Source organism: Brachyistius frenatus, unplaced genomic scaffold (assembly GCF_029030835.1).
Source record: "Brachyistius frenatus isolate BFR_SWC_R1_liver_20210118 unplaced genomic scaffold, ASM2903083v1 Contig_140, whole genome shotgun sequence".
Lineage (NCBI taxonomy): Eukaryota > Metazoa > Chordata > Actinopteri > Embiotocidae > Brachyistius > Brachyistius frenatus.
Window position 1 is genome coordinate 48,555 of NW_027210739.1, and position 22,206 is coordinate 70,760.

The 22,206-nt window shown below is 39.8% G+C and overlaps 1 protein-coding gene across 1 annotated transcript; it reads left to right on the plus strand.

The window, feature by feature from the left end:
• The first annotated feature begins 18,610 nt into the window (after positions 1-18,610).
• LOC138630726 (myosin light chain 4-like) lies at positions 18,611-20,310 on the plus strand. The gene has a single exon (XM_069715225.1). It carries the CDS (start codon positions 18,708-18,710, stop codon positions 19,314-19,316), a length of 609 nt encoding a protein of 202 aa, XP_069571326.1. The 5' UTR covers positions 18,611-18,707; the 3' UTR covers positions 19,317-20,310.
• The last annotated feature ends 1,896 nt before the right edge of the window (positions 20,311-22,206 follow it).

Below are 22,206 nucleotides of genomic sequence, written 5' to 3' on the forward strand. Positions count from 1 at the left end.
ATGCAACAATGGTTGGGAGCACACGCATTAAAGCAAAAACAACCCCTCGCTAAACCCAAAGCATGCATCAACAGAGAGGTGAAATACTCTTTAATTGTATAAGCATGGTGGGACTTCACGCAACATTATTGCCAAATGATATGCATTTTCAGGAGTTATTACGGATGGAGATTAGTTGTGAAATGGTGCTACCCACCCTGACATCACCCATTGGCTTATGAACTGGTGTTTTGAAGCCTCAAGTCTGGCATTTTGGCTGTTGCAGTCTTTGTTTTTTGGAGCTTGAAGTTACCATATTTGGACAAGTGTGGGAGGGGCGGGGGGTAAATCTGACCAAGAACCAGAGAAAACTATTCCCGCCCACCTATATCGGAAACCTGAGTGTTTCCCGGGCATGTCAATCAAATCAAACACCCCCAGGAATACCTTTCTTTGAGGCCTTGCATTTGTTCAATTATGGAATTATATTCAGAAGGACCATCAGAAGGAGTGCATTTAGAAAATGGCACCATTAAAGACTTGTGGAAAAAAAATACTTAATATTTCATGACAGAAGGAGCCACACGGTTTTTTGTTTTTTTGAGTCTGCTGTTTTTATTTTGTTTTTATTTTTAGTGTTGCCTCACATTCCCAAGAATCGTAGACAGATCACAACATCTCAACACTTGTCAGCTTCTTTGTGTCTGGGAGCCCATGCAGTCAACCCTTTTCAATTTCTGCACCGCAGCAAGAGTCCTACAAAGCCTTCGACAGAGCTGGCCAGCAGTGGAACTGTCTTTGGGAAGCTGAAATCAAACATCAAGGTGTGTTCTGCACAATCACAGTGACTCTTATTTCACCCTTTTTTTGCTCTAACTTGCAGCCATTTGCTGTGCTGTGCTCAATGTGTGGGAGAAAAGACTCCTTCCTAAAAAGAAGCAGCAGGAACTTGAGAGAGATTGCAGTTTGTAGACAGTCTGTTCTCAGTTAAATTATAGCCATAAAAAAAAAGACGTAAACATTAAACTGTGTACATCACGCAAATTGCATGTCATATCAAACCATGACAAATAATGTGAAGCATTTCTTGGAACAAATGACAACAAAATCTCCCTGACAAAACTAATATGTTAGAGATGCTCTTCACATCCTCGCATCGGTATATTGGTTGCTGTGCTTCTAGTATTAAAAATATACAAGCACACAAATAACTTGACGTCTAAATTACCCGTGTTAATGTATTGGCCGAGATGTTTTAAATATTGTGTTAACATCCATTACTGGAGAGAGCGCTCGGTGGGGAAAAGGAATCAAATTTAATGCTGAACTGTTTCTGGTGAGGAAATAGCTCAAGGAATGCTAATGTTGACTATAGGTAGCAGCAAAAACAGCCATACTGACCTTCAATTCAAAATGGATCTTTAGTGCAGCTGATGACAACACAAAATGCATTGAAAAACGTTCTAAATGCAGACGATGGGTGATTTCTTTCGTTGGTGTTTTCTTTGCTACGCTGGTCTTCCAACGAAAGGGAAACAAGCACCCTATGACATGAACTACAAGCTACTGGGTGCAAACAAACTAACTGTACAATCATCTACTTTAAAAACAACAAAACGACGACTAACTACCAGCAGGGCGATCCGTTGGATTCTGTGACCCGCCGTAAACCTTCTTCGTCTTCCTCCTCATGCCTGAACATCACCAACCTCACCAACACTGTTGGTCACAGAATCTGATGGGTCTCAGATTTCAGTGTAACGCCAAACTGATGGCAGACTGCCTGGATGCTTCAGTGACTCACTACTCACTAAAAGGAAATGGGATTTAATTCTTTGAATTTACACATTTAACAGGGTAGCTGATGTGTTGTGGTGTATACCACATCAGATGCTTTAATGGCCATGACGTTAGCACTGTTGTGGTACAGGGATTGTTTGCGAATAGCCAGATTCTTTTCTGTGTATGTGAGTGTGTAATGTCTGTAGCATTGATTCTATTATCTTTTTTTTTTTTTTTTAATCTCTTTACTTTTCATATCCTTTTTCATATAATAGGCCAAGCATATTTGAACTTGAACTGGATATTAAAGGCTGCTGTCACAGTTGTGCTGCCAAACCGTTTCTTCGAGGCATATTATTAAAAAGATATTTACTGTCGGTGTTTGGCTCTGGTGCTTATTTGTTGAAATAAATTCCAGAGAGCTCTAAATGCTGTCAACACTGCTGAGCTGTGCAGGTATTTCACAACGCTAACTATGTGGGCCACAAAGCCATATAGTCACCAATGAGGGAATGCTGGGGGGGTTGTGCTGTTATGTGTCCATAAAACTGTGCCGGAGGGGAGGTGTTTGTGTTTTGCAGCAGGGCACAGCATGGTCATATTGTGTTAATGGCCCTGACTGTTACTGTGGGAGTCTACAGTGAAATCTTAAAATTACCAAAGCTGTTAAAGGGGCCAAAGGAGCCAAGCCACCAGTTTTATAGCCTGTTTTCTTTAGATACCACTTTTTTTTTTTTTATCCCCAGGGATCATAAAGTGAGCTCACAGAGGTGTGTCCTCATCTCATATTAAACTAACTGCATTATTTTACACCAGAAGGGGTGGATTGCATACCGCTCCACAGATTGCGACATCCCCCCCTGTAGGGACGCACCTGTTCACATTAACCTGATTTTATTTTTTTCTTGGAGAATTATTAAATTATGTGTTGCCTTCCAGTCAGTTTGAGAGCAAGATCGAGTACAGCCTGTACTTTCCTGCTTTCCTTCCTGTCACTCTTAATACTTATTGCTACAAATTTGACATCCCCGAAGGATGCCGCCAAGTTCCACCACAAAAGGTTTCCCCGCAGCTACACCCGACTGACAAACAAACCTCATCAAGTACAATAAGAAGCATATAAAGACATTTCCCAGAGGTTAAAAGAGAAGACAGAGGTTAAAAGAGAAGACAAGCCACTTTTGTGTTTTGGGCTTTATATATGGAGGAAAGGAAAGTCTGGAGGGGGAAGTCATGTCTTATTGGTCTTTCAGGTAAGAAAGAAAAAGGAAAAGAAAGCAAAGCCTTGGAAAACACTGTGACCCAACAGTAAATACAGCCTATCTGCACAACATAATGTGTGTATCAGTTATTTTATGTAGGAAACATTTTCTTTCTCAGCTCTAGAGCAACGGCCTCTATTCGGGTATCATAATCTCCTGATCAACAACCACCAGTAAGAAAAAATAGTTAATACAGGATACTCACTTGCACCAACGACTGCCAGGCACCTAAGTAAGTTCCTGACAAATCTAACACACACCAAAGTGAGTATTTCTTTGCTGTTTCTCAGGGAAATGTCGCTCTTATCACAGTGAAGTTTCTCCGACTACTTGACCTAATGTCACAATGATGGCAGTGTGTCTCTGGGGCTCCGCTGCAGCGCGCCGAGCTGACGTATTACTGGAGGGAAGGCAAGGAAAGTTCAGGTGCATTAAGTTGATGGTACGCAGACTTTGTTTTTTACTTAAGGGTACACACTGACACCCAATATTTCACATACACGTACACATCCAAAGAAAAGTGTGCATGTTTTGTGTGTGTGTGTAAGATCAGCTTTGTAGCTGGACATTTCTTTTAAAGTCTAATATTCAGCTCGTGTATTCACTGTCATTAAAATGTCAAATGACACTTGATTGTATAAGATGTCTTGTTGAACCACAGCTCCACTCAGGGTTTTCAGAATGAGGCTGTTATTGGATATTATTTTTTAGATCAAAAGGCAAAGTTATATACCCAAACGGGGAAACCATCACAATCAGAGATACAGATTTCATTTTACTGACCACTTAGCCCACTCGGCACTCCGTCATGCAAATAGTTAGAGCAGCACTGATTCATATTTTTCCATTCAACATTGAAATGAACATGTGCTTGGAGCTGTTTCTAGTTTTGGGGGAACTGTCCCCAAACTCTGTTATTTTCACCAACTCTTCATCGACTTTCTGCTGAGCTGCTGTGTTTTGGTTTTGATTTGATTCAGTTTCACCATTTTCAGCAGCCCATTTTCCTGCCACAGCAAGCAGCTGTTTGCGGGGGAAACAGTTCTTATAAACCCACTGGATGCTACCTGTCCTGCACCAGATGATTTACAGATATGGTGAGGGACTAGCTGGGAAGAGAGAACAGTAGAGTGTTTTGAGGCTGCAGAGCCGGATGTTTTACTTATGAGTTGGTAGAGATTGATAGACGTTTCATTCGCCATGACTATTTGATTTTAAAAGTCTGATATCATTTTCATAACTTCATTATACAAGTTTTGCATTATTACTAGCTTTGCTGTGCAATAACACAGTATATCCATATAGCAAATAACATGTTTGCATTGTTTTATTTGATAAATAATTGTGTGCGTGGTCATTGGCTGAGTTGCAAAATGCATTGCATCCCTGAAACAGTTACTCTTTTAAAAGGGAACTTAGCTGACATCATTGTGGAAAAAAATACCTGTTTAGAGCTAATAGAAGAGTTAATATTGGACTTATATTTTCCGAGTAAACACACTCTTAAGAGAACGATAAAGTGGCTCCCGGTCTGCAGTAATACGATGTAACTGTCGTATTTACAGCTTCCGCCATTGGCCCCGAGCTGTCAAAAAAACAAACAAAAACAAGTCAATTAATTCTGCTTCAGCAGATCACTAACTTTAGCTGCATGGCAATGAAAGTAGTTAAGATTGTTCCTCCAACAGGGGAAAGGTTTGATGCCTTCTTGAGGAAAAACATTCCCCCAGTTTGTGTTTCACTTGGCAGGTTGCTTTATTTCCCAGACTACTATCTCTCCTGCACACACACATTATTTGTAGCAGATCCCAGCAGAACATCTTGCTGCAGCAGGCCATCGGTGTGTCGTCCTGCTTTCGAGTTTTATATTGGGATGTTTGTGCATTCTTGTATGCATAATTTTACCAAGTGTATTTAAATTTGACTTGCCATATCGACAATACTAAATAACAGGAGCCTCGTCTCCCTCTTATCTGAATGTTTTAATGACTCACCAACAATATGGAATTGCCCTTTTAATTTACTTGCGTTGCATATTTATTTATTTTTTAACAACCATCAAAATCAGATGTGCATCTTGTCTCATACAAAACCAATAACAGAACCTGCCATCTTCCACAAGTTTATTATACAACATTGCATCGTGTTTATTATACAATTTAAGAATCTAAAGTAAGAGAGATTCTACATAAATATGCATGTGCTTTCGAGATGGATGAATTTTTCCTCCATGGTGTTTACACCATGCACCAAGCCTTGTCCTCTGACCTGCTGATTAGGTTTATCTGTTGTCAGATCAGTAAGAGGTCACATAATCTGTCCACTCACAAGGTGAAGCTCGTGATGAGGCCGCTGAGAGCAGCCAAAACGCCAACGTTCTTGAAACTGACAGAATAAAAGTGCTCCGCTCTCTCGCTCTCTGCTACATGACCACCCATGGCAGATATTGGTATCATGCCACGCTGCCTTGGTGAGGTGTAATGTCCCACTGTGCCTCTGTATTTCCCTTCATCATCAACTCTGTCTTTATTTATGCACTCATTACATTTTGATGCAGTGGCCCCAGCTGTTAACTGCGCATACAATTTAGTTCAATAAAGATCTCTCACTGTAAACGATTGATATAGCATGAGCACCTGCCAAAAAGCAAAATGCCCTGTCAGCAGCAAGTGCAACGTCTCTGATTTGTATTTGTTTTGCCTTTCTGCTTTATCTGACTTTTATATCTTCTCGCTGCGTAACGTGTTTTGTAACATGTGCTGAGATGATGCTGATTCTGGATAACTACAAGTGTGTTTCTTGTCGGGAGTATGAAAACAGTCTGGGTAAGCATCCAGAGGCAATTGTCGAACTTATGCCACATTTGATCTCCTCAGAAAATATAAAATAGATCCAATGGTATACGTAAACAGATTAAGTCGGTAGTTTTAAGCCAACAGAGTTTTGCTATTTCTCTTCTAAGAAAGAAAGAAAAATGTGATTGCCTAATGACATGCAGAAAATTGTCTCCAAGGCTACTGGTGCTTGTTTTGCTGGAACGTAGCGTGTGTTATAGTCGCTGTATTGGTGTCACATTTGCCAAAATATTATCTGAACATCACCAAAAAAAAAAAAAAAAACTAGAGCTGCAGGACAAAACTGCAAATTGTGACAAAGCGTTAAAGAAAGCAAAACTATTCAAGCATGACTGCATTGCCAAATGTTTGCTTTGAGCTTCTAACTTTTTAGATTGGATTCCTCAGTTTGGCCTTTATTGTGCAAACATCGTCGGCGTTGTGGTTCTGAAACTCTGTCTAGACACATGGCTTAGTATGGGCAGCATGTTAGCAGAGCAGCAGCAGCTCTGGGGCCTCCATCTGTGTCTACACAGGAAGGCGTTCAGCCTCGATGTTGAGCTGTAGGTCGCCTGCATTTCGGAAACGCTCAGAATCTAACTCGCAGCCATTGTGGTTACACACGTAAAACCCAGGAAGACAGATTTGAAGCACGGAAATATGCTTCATCTCATGTCAACGGGAGTAAAACACAAGCGTTTGTGTCGATTTATATAACAGAGGGCAGCACCCTTTTTTTTTTTGTGACTGCTGATTAACGTGACCATGTTGTTATTTTACCTTTTTTTTTTTATTCTCAAAATGCATCTACTCAGCTGGGAGAGATTCTTCCAGAATAATAGCAGCCCTCTTCAGTTCATTATCATCTAACCTGAGTGTACACAGAATCTACACATTTTAGACTGACCAAATTAGTGTCGCTTGCTCGTTTGCTCGTCTGCTTACATACCTCGAATATGCTTTGCATTATGTTCTCTAGTGCTGAATGCATCCAGGACAAAAGACAATCATATCCTTCAGAGCACCGAGGACACGGCTTCACCGCGCACTTTCTTAATCTTTAAAGAGGTGAACAAGGCAATTTAGGGTGTCATGTTTTCCAAGTGAATTTACGAGGGAGAGTTTTGTCCAGCGGTGAGCATGCAGTTTAGGAAATGCAGATGAAGAAACATTAATTTATAATGATTTAGATTTTGGCCTCATGTGACACTGGCAGATTAACCTACTATCCAGACTTGATGTTGCATTCCATCAGAAGGACATTGCGATTCTTTGGCACAGAGACGGCAATTCGTTAAAGTCTTCGATAATTAAAGTGGTTTATCTTTGTGACATTTATAATCACCATCTACTTCTTGTTAAAGGGCAGGAGGACTGATTAGTTCCCCTTAAATGTATTGCTTGTAATGCTATTGAAATCCTTCAACATAAACTAGATATGGGAGACTGAAGAGTGTATTAAATATGATCTAATCAACAAAAACCAAAACGAAACGATTTCCTATTACCTGACAAAATTTGATTTGGTAAATCATTTGAGCATTCGCATTCACAAAGTTGAAAAATATGAAGGCATCATCTGGCAGCCTCGTCGGCGTCTTCAGGCCTGTGGAAAGTCATGCAAGCGGTGGCTGTCAATTAGTTTGGAGGCAAACTAGAAGCACTGCTTAAACATAATATTATTTGTAGTGCACTTAATACAACACAAAGCACAGTCCTGATTCCTGGTGAGGTGTTGTAGGTCTTTTAAGACTTCACAGTCAGCTGATAAACAGAGCCTCTTAATGGAGCACCGGTCCTTGATATCCTTTTTTTAATATTACTTTTACAGGTGGGACAACATGGCACTGTTGGACACTTGCCATTTTGGAACGGTTTGAAGCCAGAAAAACACAAAAGGCATCAAGACCCAGTGTTTTCCTTTATTTCCACTTTGAACAAGAGTAACAAGTACAGAGGGAATAAAAACGTAGCTTTTTGTGTGACACGCTCTCTCCTGGGAGCAAATGTTAACACTGTCAAAGGCAACATAACCACTTCACACACAAATCCAGTCACCCAAAGGTCTCACCAGTGCTGCCCTGGTATGCCGACTCTTGCTTGTCGAACATTTGAACAACGGAGAGTCAGTCGAGTGACGACTTTCCGTTCACCACTTTTTGGTAGAAACCTCAAATGTCACACTCGTGACTCCTGTCGTACATCTTTGTTTGGATTTCGGTTGTTCTCGTTTCTTCTGTGTTGGTTTGCTACCTTCTCACCCCAGACATGCTGGAATCGGTCCAGTTGCTCAGTTGCTTGGTTTAGGAAATGAGGGGTGGGAAGAAAAATGAAGCGGTATACAAAGTGGATAATTGTTAATGCACTTATGCATACAGCACATATTGTTTAGAAACTATATTTAAAAAAAAAGCTAAATAGTACATTTTTGAACTTTTCACTTTTCTAAGACGGTTGTTTCAGAAGTCTTTTGAGCCCTTCAGTTATTTCATACTTTACTGCCTTTTAGATATATTTTTCCCATCAATCTACACTCGGTAACCCACGGTGACACAGTCACAAATTGCTGAGACCCTTAATTCAGCACTTACCAGTCTCCCTGTCCCTCCCGCTGATGAGCACTCCCATAGCGTGATGCCACTGCCACCACGTTTCACTGGAGGGATGGTATTAGTCAGATGATGAGCAGTGCCTGGTGTTCACCCGCCATTGTGCTTGGAGTTCAGCCCAAAGTCTTCAGTTTTTGTCACAGACCAAAGAATCTTTTTTTTCTTCTCTCCATGCTTTAAATGCTGTTTGACAAACTCTAAGCAGGCCAACATGCCTTTTACTTTACTGCCATGTAGCAGCTCTACCATAAGGGCCTGATTGATTGAGTACTGCTGAGATTGTCGCTCTTAATCCACTTGCTCACATCCCTGCAGAGGATTTATGGAGTTCTTTTAGAGAGCACGTTGGGTTTTTGGTCACCTTCCCAACCGAGGCCCTTCCTGCCGGGGTACACAACCAACACGAGGCAGATTCAGAAGGTTTTTTAAACCTTTAAACATCTTCCATTTCACAATAATTGAGGCAACTGACTCAATCATAGTTTGGTGGCCTACAGAGAGTTCCTTGGACTTCATTGATCAGTTTTCGTCCTGACATGCACTGCTAGTTGTGGGACCTTGCTGCATCCAATCCATTCAAGTTGTAGACAGTCATCTCAAGAATTATTACATTACACAGAACACATATCACCACAATTTGGAGCACATTTTGTAAGTTAGATATTTCCGTGTTAATTTTTTTTAAATAAAAAAAAACAAAAACTTTTTTATTTAAAATGAAATATATAGTACACTAGAAAGTTTGTATCTGAATATTTTTTCAAGCCTGTGTTTAAAAACAAGAAACTGATGTTACTCAATCTGCTGACACAGACTGCTAAATTCATGCCTTGGTCTTAATAAGAAGACATTTCCTTGAAGAAATTTGCATTGTTTCTATATCTACTGCATTAAAATAAATAAATAAATAAATATTGAGTAATAGCTAAGCGTTAATTACATTTTCAAAGCTTCAGTTCACTTATCTGCTCGGTGAAATCAGCCGGAGTCGTGTTAATATTCTTGCCGTGATAAAAGCATGAATATCCTGCACCCTGCTCAGTGGCCACATCTACAGCGGAAAAGAGTTACTGGCCTTGTTGGATTACACCCCAGATTTTTCTAAGACCAGCCTGTGTGTACAGTTGCTTCTTCTGTTGCCCAGCAACTGCGCTTGTCTAATCGTGTAGACACGGTGGTTTGAGAAGATCCAGCACTTCCAACACAGATTGCCAGGGGAGAGAATACAGTTTAACGCTCCGCGTCTTTTGGCCGAGAGAATTGATGACTTCGCTAAATGAAAAAACACGAGTGTATCATATTTATTTAGTCTATCCTTTCCAAAATCCAATTTGTGTTGTTTCACTGAACTAAAAGCCATTTGAAATTCCCAAAAGCGCTTCCTTGTTGCAATTAGTGTTTGTACATACTGTTTAATATAGTTTGTCTTATTTGAGTCATCTATTATAGTCTTATTCCACTGTTGTGTTGATCAAATACTCGCATGATGAAATGATTTCCCATATTTCATCACACATTTATAACATCGTACCATTTGATGTATATCTAGAGTAACTGATTTGTGGGCAATCATGTCTGTCATTTCTTAGTAAGTATATAATAAGTAATAATGGCCTGAATGACAATATTTTCATGTACTGTGCCTTTTTCATATTTCCACATTTTTATGCTAAATTGAATATATAAGGAAGTATCTACGCAGTTCCTACATTTATTTGCTCCCATTAAGTTAGCATCATGAGAAGAGCCATTCCTCTTGCTGTCCATAAGTAAAAAAAAAAAAAAAAATTCAAAAGCAATTTATTAGCTTTAATCAAATATAGATAAGAAACAGAACAATGAGATGTTGACAAGTACTGAATTCAGCACACAGACCCCTGAAAAACAGTTTGTCAGCAAACGAGGTTTTTGCAGAGAAAAGTGTGGTTGTATAAAGCCACATCTGTCAAAACAAATATGTCAAACTAATGACACACTGGTCAGAGAGGTCTAAGTTATCTCACCAGTGACCCACCTCCCCCGCATGTAGTAAAACCGCTGAAGCACAACCGGGGGGTGAAATATTGGCTATGAGACAATTCAGAAATAATTGACACAAAAGGGTGCAGGGTCAATGGAGAGCCAGGACTTCACCACAAAACATAAAATGAGGAAATAAATAAAGGGTCCTGTGTCAATTTTATAACTATTGCAATTAAATGTGTTTTGTTATGATTGTTATTATTATACATTTTTGGTCATAAACAGCTCTTGTTTCATTTAACTTCCGCACTGTGTTTACTTTTAGTGCAATTACACAATGTGATACAATCCAGCACAACAGAGTCTACATTTAGAAAGAATATAATTATCTGTTTTTGTCTACGCTGTCAGAATAGTATTAATTGAACCACTACCTGTTTATCGTGGAGGTTGTAGTTGGTTGTGATGCATACAAATATGTGTTTTGTTGTAAATTAAAAAGCGAAACATTAGAAACACCTAATGGTATAACACTGCTGCTAACTACAAGCTAAATAATTAACAAGTTAATCATCAAATTAAAACAATGACAGCACACTTTAAAAATACTCAACTACAAGTAAAAGTTGACGACATAAGTAATACATGCAACTTTAAATAGAAAAATGAGGTTAAAGGCTTAAAAGTAAAGGTACTCTAAATTGCTTATATTTTCCATTATGGATTAATCTTCTGCTTTTTTTTCAACCGAAGGAATGATTGTTTGGTTTGTGAGAATTCTGAATAATTACAATTAGAGAACCAATGTTTCAAAATCACAAAAAATAGCTGGATTGAAAATCAGGGAATCCTCCATTTGAATGAATTGATAGAAAATATTTGGAGATTACTGCCAATTGAGTGTCTGTAAAAATGTGAGACCGGTTCATTAGCCGGTCGACCTTTTTCACAGCCAACATTTTGATTTGAACAGTAGGTGATGCGCAGGTGTATTAATAATGGTCCCAGTTGCCGTGACAGTGAATGCAACATGCACAAATAGCAAGACTTCCCCAAAAATTGAAATGCAGCCATCATTAATACTGCTGATTTCCCTGCAATGAGTCCAAATGTCTGCTGTGAAAAAGGTCTTTTTCAGCTCTTTTATAGCTGTTGTGTTGTTTAATTTAGTGCGTCTGTAGACATCCAGTGGCACTTGTTTCTTGAGATGAGTGGGAGGCAGGGAGTCGTGCAGATTTCTCAAACACTAGATCTGTGGCTGTGAACGACACTTTTAAGATCCTCATTATCATCGTAACCAGCGGCAAGGCGGTGTCTGTTCTGTCATTTGGCTATCTGAGACATTTTAATGTTCAGGGATCTGCTTTCTTGGAAAGTGTTGTATTTGACTAAATACTACAGAAATGACGACCTCTGATTTATGTTTGAGGTAAATGCTGCAGCCCACGTTGTGTTTTTCGTCCAGCTGACCGTCAGGGCCTGAAAGCTGGTCACTGGGAACTCGCCCAGCTGCTGCACCTAATGCATCTGTTGGTACTCCAATATCAGTGACAGGTGCTGATAACAATACTACACGGGGGAGGGGGAGGGGGAGGTGATCTGTTTTTCGTTACAACTGCTCGTTTTAAAACCCACAGGAAAGCATCTACGATCTGGGTTTTGCAGAGAAAAATTCCAGACATGTTGAACAGTTAGAGATTTAGGGCTTTGATGAAAGCCCCATAAGGCTGCCTCTGGTGCTGCCCATGCTGCAAATGCCAGCGCAACTTGATTGCATTGTCAATATTTCACCAGCTTTCAAACCACATATGGTCTCTGAAAGTGTTTTTTTAAGCTGCTTTCTTTTCGTCAACATAGCTATCTTTAATATGGGAAATGCTCGCTGTAGGAAATGTCTTCTGGCTCTATAGAAATCTGTTATGTGCATTTTACATTCTGGTCTTTGTGATTGTTTTGCCAAAATACATTTCGTGAGGCTAGACAATTAACTCAGTACGCAAGACAAACATGAGGAGATGCACGCACAACAAAAAGGGCAAAAACTTAGAGCGTACATTGCTGCGATGTAGTCGAAGCACTCCGAAGACATGTTTGGTCCACTTTTGTCAGGATTACAGGTCTGAATTAAACATACAGGCATTCTCGCTGAGAAAAGCACCTGGTAAGCTTTGAGGCAAACATCTCATAAGCCTGTGTGCTTCTGGGATAAACAGGTACAAGCCATTCAGAGACACGCTCTAAACATGGCATCAGAGGCACATCAGAAATAGACAAGTCCGGCTGAACGGGAGGATTCTGCCGTCAAGCCAAGTACTCTGTGGAGAATGGGAGGTGGGGGGTGTTTGAATGGCTTGGAAACTTCCCTAATCTCTCTGTCACAATTGCAAGCCGAGCTTGCGAGAAGGATGCATAGTGCTCATTCCTAGTTCGGGGGATGTGCACCGTGATCCCCCAACTATTGTTTGGTGCAGACATAGGTACCTTACAGATAGCCGATACAAAAATAAACCGAGCTTTGTGCTGGATATTTCCAAATTTATTTTAAGCATTAAGTAATTATGTGCCGTCATAGTTTGTTGGCTAAAGAAGCATTTGATTTTAAATCATATATACAGTCTAAATGGCTACATAATAAATCGGACGTATTATACGACTATACGGCCTATCTAATCTTGTAGAGGGTTTTTTACGGTATTTTGCAAGTTAACTTGTAACATTTATACATATATTGTATGAGAGTCTATATTTTAGGTCACCTTTTGTGATTTTAACAAATAGTATATTCTGTCGTTTAATGTTCTTGTATCTTATTGTGCTGCATGTCCCAGAATAAAATTCTGCTTGTTTTTTTTAACCAGGTTGGTCGGTCTGACGGGCCTGTAAAATAACACGAGACACACTGATTGTCTGAATCACATATGATAACCGACCCTGAGCATGAAATGCACTCGTCCCTGATTCCAGATTAAGTCAGTGCTATTGTTGTAACGCGTGATGACATTCAATGCTTGGCTACACTGATGGGATGGTGTACTTTTTTTTTTTTTTTTTTTTTTAATGACAAAGGTCGTTTCTATATATAACTGTCTGAACGAAAGACAAAATTCTGTTCCCTTGAGGGATTTCTCATCGAGACTTGTGCTTTGTTATTCATGTGTGCAAAGAGCATTTGCAAATTTAATTTACTCAAAAAGGATAACTCTGACTTTTTCTTTTTATGCAAACATTTAAAATTTCTATCTAAAATGTTAACGTAGCCCAAATGCAGCGCTGGCCAGCACTATTTTAAATGTTGCAATATAAAACAAGGAGCTGAGTATCACAAATCACTTGCCCTCATTTCATACACACTACCTCTTTATCATGTTGTAAACTTATTGTGTTTTGATTAATTTCAAATTGCTTGCTTTGCTTCACTAGAGTGTGAAATGCACTTTCCCTTTTGTCATTTTTCAATTTCTATCATTGTAAGCAGGGGAAGAGTACGGGGTGGGCAAGGAGAGTGAACACATGGATGTCTGGTGTAATTAAGAAACTGAAGTATTAGATCAGGCAGTGCCTTCACCAGCTATAATTCATCAAACATGGTCTTAATTAAATTGTTTACAGAGATGTCTGCAAGCTGGTTTCTGCAACAGTCATTCCATTATAGCAACACAATATTATTACTGGACTCAAACGGAAAAAAAAAGTTTTGTGTTGCTATTCACTACACTCTATAGGGCCGCACGAAATAGAAATAAATTTCATTTTTCGATTAGCTAATTCAAACAAGTGCTCTTTGGAAGTTGCTTTGAACGAGGCCCCATTTTACAGAGTGGCAGCTGGTGGGAAAGTGGGGGAAACACTAATGTTTAGGTATTGAATACTTCACTGTCAACACATAATTGAATCCTGTTGGGGACCTGCTAGGTGTTTATGTTTCTTTTCAGCATTATTGATTCCAGGAATTCATGCTATTTTTTTACCACGATTTGAATGATGAAATAGACGAGCTGGCTCTTCAAAGGATGAATAAAATTGTCTTGGGTTGCGTGAGCAGCAGAGGGAAGAAAGGACTCCGAGCTGCTTCCCTTTTTAGCCAGTTAACAAAACACAGATCTTTAAAGTCTGAGTCACACTCTGCCAGGGCCATAGGAGGAATGTAACCGCTGTCTCTATCAGTCTCTTTTATTAGCCCGGGCCAGACCAGTGGTCTGCCTGCCCTCATTCCCAGTGTTATCTCAGGGATTAAGGGCTTGCTGTCTTTGACCACCCTCTCTTCTTCTGGTGACACAGATAGAAACAAACACTCTAAAGACCCCCACAATACACAGACTCGCAAGAACTCACTCGCCCACACACGGATTTGGAGGGACGGAGTTACTCGGTGGAGTTAGAAGGGAATGGCTGACCTTAGCTTGAGATTTGGTGGATATAGCTCAAATATTTTGGGGGGTGGGGGTGCCGTTCCCTCCCACTTTAAAGTCGCATTCATCTTTTTATTGATGTATTTATTTATTTTTTTATCTCAGAAGAGAGATGTTTTTATAGCTATCTTCTGCTTATGTAAAATAGCAGAAAGGGGCTAAAATAATCCATAGGGCTTACAGGTTTAGTAGTAATGGTGTGTGTGTGGGTGCATCACCATTAGTAATCCCTTTTATGTTAAACATAGTGATCTGAATGTAAATATGAAAATATATTGATTGAAGCAGCATTAGAAAATAAGGTTAACTGTAAACATCAATATCTTCTGATGCTTTTATGGATATCCTTTATTGGTTACATTGCAGGGTTGAGAGTACAGTGGTAACCATCCATAAACTGCACATTACCATAGTGTCCGGTATCAGTGTCATGTGACTAATGCGGCACTGGACTTGACATTTTCTGACAAAAAGTGTGTCTTGTTTGAATGAGTCACATCTGAGAGAGACAGAGAAATTCATTTGTTTATGTGCACTTTGATATTGTGACTATGGGTCATATCTTGGCTTTAATCATATTCCTCTGATTACGGTGTCAACCAGGTTTCTGATCAACGTCCGCTTTCTGCTCAGTTGTGTTGTCAACTCCATGAAACACGAGTGTGTGTCCTCACTAGGAGTTGAAAGAACACAATATGGGTTATGACTGCCTGGATACTTATATTTTAATACTGCCACGCTGCACTATCTCTCAAAGATTTATCTTCTTTATCTTTTGCCAATCATGGGTCACCAGAGTAAGTAGTAATGTCCAGGATCATCTTCAGCCATGACTGGGATCAATCTATCACTTTGACCATGTATTAATGTTGAAGATGTGAGCCAAATCGTAATAAAAATATCATAACAAGAATGGAGCCAGTAATTTGTATCAAGACATAGTGAAGCTACGTGAAAGTCATTTTTATGGGTTTTTGAAGATCTGAGATGAAACAGCTCTGTTGAAAATGTGTAGACATCTAACGGCTCTTTAAAGTTCATGCGGACCAGTGGAATTACCACTTGTTTGATTTCAGATCCTGAACGTGGTAATCAGCTGATTCAATCATTGCAGTGGGAGTGGACTGATTGAAACCGTGTTCCAAAGAAGTTTGATAGAAAAAAGAAAGGACCAATAACAAGTCAGTCCCTCCATAACCGATCCAACCAGGACCACATCTGTGCACATCTGTGCCAGTTTGACAGTGCTACTTACACAGAACTAACTTTGCAATATTTTGTTTGTCTGGTGTTCACATTAGTAAATCCAACAGGAAGCATACGCTCGCTGGAATTTAAATATGCCAATCAACAGCATTGGTTCCCTTGACATGATGGGAGAAGATAAGTTCTCTTAGCACAGGGTATGATCCTGAAAGCAGGTATGATTGATATATGTGGATTCATTTGAAAGAAAAATGACAGAAATAATTACCAGAAAGTAAACCGTCCGAGTGAGGAGGATGGAAAATGAGGTAAAACATTAAACCATTTCATCTTTTCTTCTTCTTTTTTAATAATGGCAATGCGAGAAATAACTGGTATCTTACATATGTGGTGTCTCAGTATAGATTTTCCATTTGGCTTCTCTTGCAGGTCTTGCGCTTTATTTCTGTCAGGCACAAATGTGCACGAACCCACATGCACGTATACACAAAAAGACGACAAATTAGCTGTCAGTTTTACTATCCATGTGACCTCAAAATCAAAGAGAAGAGAGATAATGATCTTATGCTAAGGGCAGCTATACAGACACACACACACACACACACACACACACACACACACACACACACACACACACACACACACACACACACACACACACACACACACACACACACACACACACACACACACACACACACAAGTACATTTAAACTACACTGTCCAAGGACTTCAGGCTCTAGATTGACGGATCAAGGAGGACCGGCATGAAGACAGAGAAGGATAAACGTGATTATCGCATGACAGGCTTCAGCTTTCTTAAACTTAGTTGATAAACTGTGAGACACACGTAGAATTAAGTTTGCCGTGATTAAAATTGTGTCACAGAAGTGCATATCCTGTGTGCCCTCTTCTCAATAGATGAAATGAGGATTTTGGGAGTTAATTCATCATTCACTGAAGGGAACTACATAGAAGTCATTTACATAAAGCCAGGTGACATATTGCATCTTCATAAACTAGACACATAGTGAAATTGCTTTGCCTGCTTTCACCTTGTAACCCTGGAAAGTAAACTGCTGAACATAGGAGCATAAAGACAATAGTCACGTTTGACCCACACGGTAGGCGGACAGTTAAATAACTTAATATTCATTGTTTTTGGTTAGAAATGCCGCAATTCTAAATTCAGTCTAATTAAGAATATATTTACATATGTGAATAATAAGAAGTACATTTTTTTTCTATTTTGTCATATGGAAATAATCTACACGTTATTGGAAAATGTTTTTCTGCCCTTATTAAAATCAACCTGCCAGTTTAAGCAGTCATCTCTGGCAACATAAAAAATAAAACAATTTATTTTAGAAAGGGAAAATGGCATATTGGCCTTCAATTTAAGGCTAGAGGACCTTTGTCTATTGATTTGAGATATGAAACCAATAGCGGTAGCTTATGTTACAGCCCAATGTTTTGTCAACCCATCCATCCGACCCAAGCTCCTCCCAGTGTGTACTTTGTAACTCTATAACGCCATCACATTACTCACACCGTTATTACTACAACCATTAATACGGCTTTGTCAGTTGAAGGTAAACACACTGTCACACTTCTACTGCCTCTTAAACAACCTTCTAGAATATCATTTGTAATACAGTGGTTGGGCAAATGACCCACGGGGCCATTTTTTTCACTGGAGGAAGGTCTCCTGATACCAGGCACCTACGGAAGTAGTGTTGCAACTGATAGTGGCACCGACTGTATCATCTACATTCATGGGCTTAATGTTTAATCCAAGGTTGACCTTTCCAGTACATCATCCATTAATAAAGCATTAATTAAGAGTCCCTTTAGAATCTGTGAGAGCGTCGCTGTGGTGGAACACCTCCGAGCTACCGAATGACAGGATGGAAAACGCAAGCTATTATTTATCTGGGAAATGAGAAATTGCCAAATTCCCTAAATGTATCATTGACCATTGATAATCCCCGAACACATCTCTCATTGAAAAAAGTTTTGACAGACAATCTGTCTCTTAAAACCAACAAAGTGATAGCATAAATTCTAAGGCAGATATATTTCCCTCTAGTCCTGTGTTGTCTCAAATTAAAAAAAAAAAAAAAAGCCCTCCCCTTATTGTAGAAAACAATACATAAAGTAGCTTCTATTTCCAGAAACTTCTGACATAAAAAAATTAACTATTTGTGTGTTCGCTGCAGCAATGTTCTGAAAAAGTAGAAAGCACTGATCCAAAGAGCAGTGATTCCCAGACTTTCAGCATTCAGCTAGCAAGCTATTTTGGTCTCTTTCCCTCATGGGCTGATCATTGGCTATGCTCTGAGCCCTTTGTCCATCAGAGAGACAGAACATTTTCGGGCTAATGCAACTGGGCCCTCACTAATGACAGCAAATAGCCCTGTCGGCTAGATGACAGCAGCTGAGAACAATACTTAATGTTGACATCACTTGCTATGTGGATCTATTTCGGGATTCTTCCTTTTATAGTGTGCTGTCTGAAATTGTTATCTGGCTCCTGAGACAAAGCACATATAAAAGCTTTGGGAGTGGAGGTGGTCCTACGTGCTTGGGAATCTCTTCCAGTCAGTTCAAACTCTTGTTCGCTTCTCAGCAAGTACCAGCTCACCTTGTCATCCCTTTACAACAATGGCACCGAAGAAGATCGAACCAAAGAAACCCGAGCCCAAGAAGCCAGAGCCCAAGAAGGAAGCGGCTCCAGCTGCAAAGCCGGCTCCCATTCCGGAGCCACAGCCGGAGCCGCCCAAGGAGCCCGATTTTGACCCCAAAAGCATCACTCTCGAGTACTCCGCTGACCAGATTGAGGAGTTCAAGGAGGCCTTCACCTTGTTTGACCGCACCTCAACTGGAGAAATGAAGATCACGTATGCCCAGTGCGGAGATGTGATGCGGGCTCTGGGCCAGAACCCGACCAACGCAGATGTGCTGAAAGTGCTCGGGAAACCGAGGCCAGAGGACATGAGCACTAAAATGGTGGACTTTGAGACCTTCCTGCCAATGCTGCAGCACATCTCTCGTGTGAAAGATCAGGGCAACTTTGAGGATTTTGTGGAGGGGCTCAGGGTGTTTGACAAGGAAGGCAACGGCACCATCATGGGAGCGGAGCTGCGTCATGTGCTGGCGACGCTGGGAGAGAGGATGACGGAGGATGAGGTGGACAGGCTGATGGCTGGACAGGAGGATGCCAATGGATGTATCAATTATGCCTCCTTTGTAAAGCACATTCTCTCTGGGTAAACAGGACATTTAGCCATAAAGACTTAATTGTACGTCTGTCTCCTCCACTTTCTGGATCCTTGCTTAACCTTTTCCATTCACAAGTGACGTTTGGATTTAGTCTGTCACATATTTATGCTGTCAAAAGCAGAAGTCTCTGTCCACAGAAAAAAAATGTTGACTGCCAGACCTATGATTAGTTCTTTTTAATAAACACTCTGAAAATGAATGAAATACCAGTGAGCTAATAAGAACATCCGTAAAGAAATATCTATTAATAAAGGAAATGTGATTATAAACTGCCTCACAAATGTCATTTCAATATACCCAACATTTAAATGTGAGGAAAAAAATGAGAATTCATCCAGTATTGCTCTCGTTTTGTGTGTACTCAACTTTTCAAATCAGCTGTGTTAAAGGTATGAGGCTGAAGTATTATTGGGACGAAAAAAACAAAACACAAAAGGATTTGGCTTTCATGCGAAAAACAGCTGATTGGATGCTGTTCTGTTTTACACAAAGAGATTGTTTGAATGAGGCTGCTCGTTGTTGTGGTTGAGGGACAGCTGCTGCAAATCAAGATATACTTCTGCAGTTTTGACACACGTGTACACACACACACACACACACACACACACACACACACACACACACACACACACACACACACACACACACACACACACACACACACACACACACACACACACACTTTCCATTGACAACTGCAAGACAGGTGCACCAAGCACAGGCGCCCTCATCTCTTCTGTTGAGGCTGACAGAATGATTTGTGGTGGCTTGTTAAAGCAAACTTAATTATACTAGCATTATCACATTCAGTGAATAATGTATAGATGTTATGTTTAATTCGACACCTGAATTTCTCAAGACTTACTTAAGAGGAAGGGTGCTCTGCAGTTTGTCCTCAGCTCATATTAAATGCCTACAACTGTACCAGATCGATACATTGGCTTATTATTATATTATTATTCTTTGGCTTATTCATTCATCATTCATTTTTACAACATTGAATAGAAGTACTCCCACACACACACATATATATATATATATATACCACCTATTATCTTAAAAACTTTTAAAGCTGCATTAAGCACCTTTTGACCACTAGAGGGTGTAAAGACCCTAAAACACCTTCGCAGCAAGCTTTGCAATGTACAGAATCTGATTATTAATTCAAAATATATCTACAAATATATTATGATGAATCGAATTAAGCATTAGTATGTATAATGCTTATGCATTATTGCATTACTAATTTTACTCCATATCATTCTGAAATGGGCCATTCTGCATGATTAATACTGTCAGACCATTAGTACTACATTTTTGATGCTCGTAATTTTACTTAAAAACACATTGTGAATCTGAATATTCCTTCCACCACAAACTTTGGACACGTTTTGCCTTGTTACAACTTCCTGCACTTTCTTTGAGACTGGAGACCTGAATTTAGGGAATTAAGTGGATCCATCAAACAAAGACGGGGATCACGGGAGGTCTCACTTTCTGCCCGAGAGTTATGTATTTCTACGGCCAACCACAGTTCAGTAAAGTTTGCTGAGGAGGACGGGAGGCAGTTATACCACTAATTTGTCACGGCGCCAAAAACAACAAAACAAATTTAAAAAAAATCAATAAAGCACATCTGCAACCCAAGGGAAATCTTAACAATTACTTTTATCTTCATCTTTGTCTTCTTCTGACCTTATTTCATTATCAGTGGCTTGACTACGCTATGGGTGTAAAAAAAAAAATAGCATTAAAATACATGCCATCCGACATCAAATTAAGCATTTGGATTATTGAGACACAGTTCATGAAACCAGCCTGACCTCTTTTAATTGTTCATTTTATAAATAAATAACAACAACAATAAACATATTGCAACTTTGCTGTCTCATTGCGCCACAGCCATGTTTAAGTTAAATATCATCTAAATCCGCGTCAGAGCTTGATGGATATGATGAGCCACAAACGCTTTTAAATGAATAATATCAACTATTTTTTACCTTACGACTACTTAACATTTGCAGTTGTGTTGCTCGTCTGTATTGAATATAGCCTATGAGAATAGAAACCTAAGTTAACTATGAACTGTTTCATGAACAGCTGAGTTTAAATATGATACACTTTAGATTCAGAATCTGTTTGACGTGTAAAAGGAGCAGAAAGATGCAGCTAAATAGGCAGATGTGGCACTTACTCTGTGCAACTGTCAAGTACATTCAAAGGAGGTTCTAAGTGCACTGGGCACACAGCTCCATAACCGGTTGAGAGCCAGCCAGTAATTTAGACCCATCGTGATTAATCAGCAGCTGTTAGCTTTAAAGTCCTTTGTCAAATATGTGGGGCTCTTGGCTGAGAGGATCCACCAGCATGCGTACTTACATTTTAATGTTGGTTGTACAGAGCATTCCCTGCAACAAAAGGTGGGCACAGCATGGTAAATATTAGTGTCGCAGAGGTGATGCTTCTACTATAATTTTCATAGCCGTGGTTTTTGCTGTGTTGTAGTTTTAGAGTGCATTATAATAAAATGTCAGATATACAAACTGCTCTCTGCATGGCTTAGCAGCCCAGGTGGCAGTATAAAACACTACAGCACACGCACACAAGCACTACAAGACAAATATCAAGTGGCAGCATTTTGTCTCATTTAAAGTGGTAATTTGTGAGATGCTCGTCTTTTGCCAAGGGCAACATGCAGTGTTTGGTGCCAAGTAGTTATTACGGTGGCGATCTTGCGCTGCATCTTATTTCTGGCTGTGAAAACATGTAATGACTGTTTCTTGTTGTTTTTCTTCCGCCAAAAATATATCACGTTGTGGAAATGGATTGTAATCGGGAAAGATAACAGGAAAAACAAACTTCCGTTAACTGCAGATTCTCA

Coding starts and splice junctions, on each gene's coding strand:
- LOC138630726 (XM_069715225.1), top strand. CDS start 18,708: ATGGCACCGAAGAAGATCGAACCAAAGAAACCCGAGCCCAAGAAGCCA.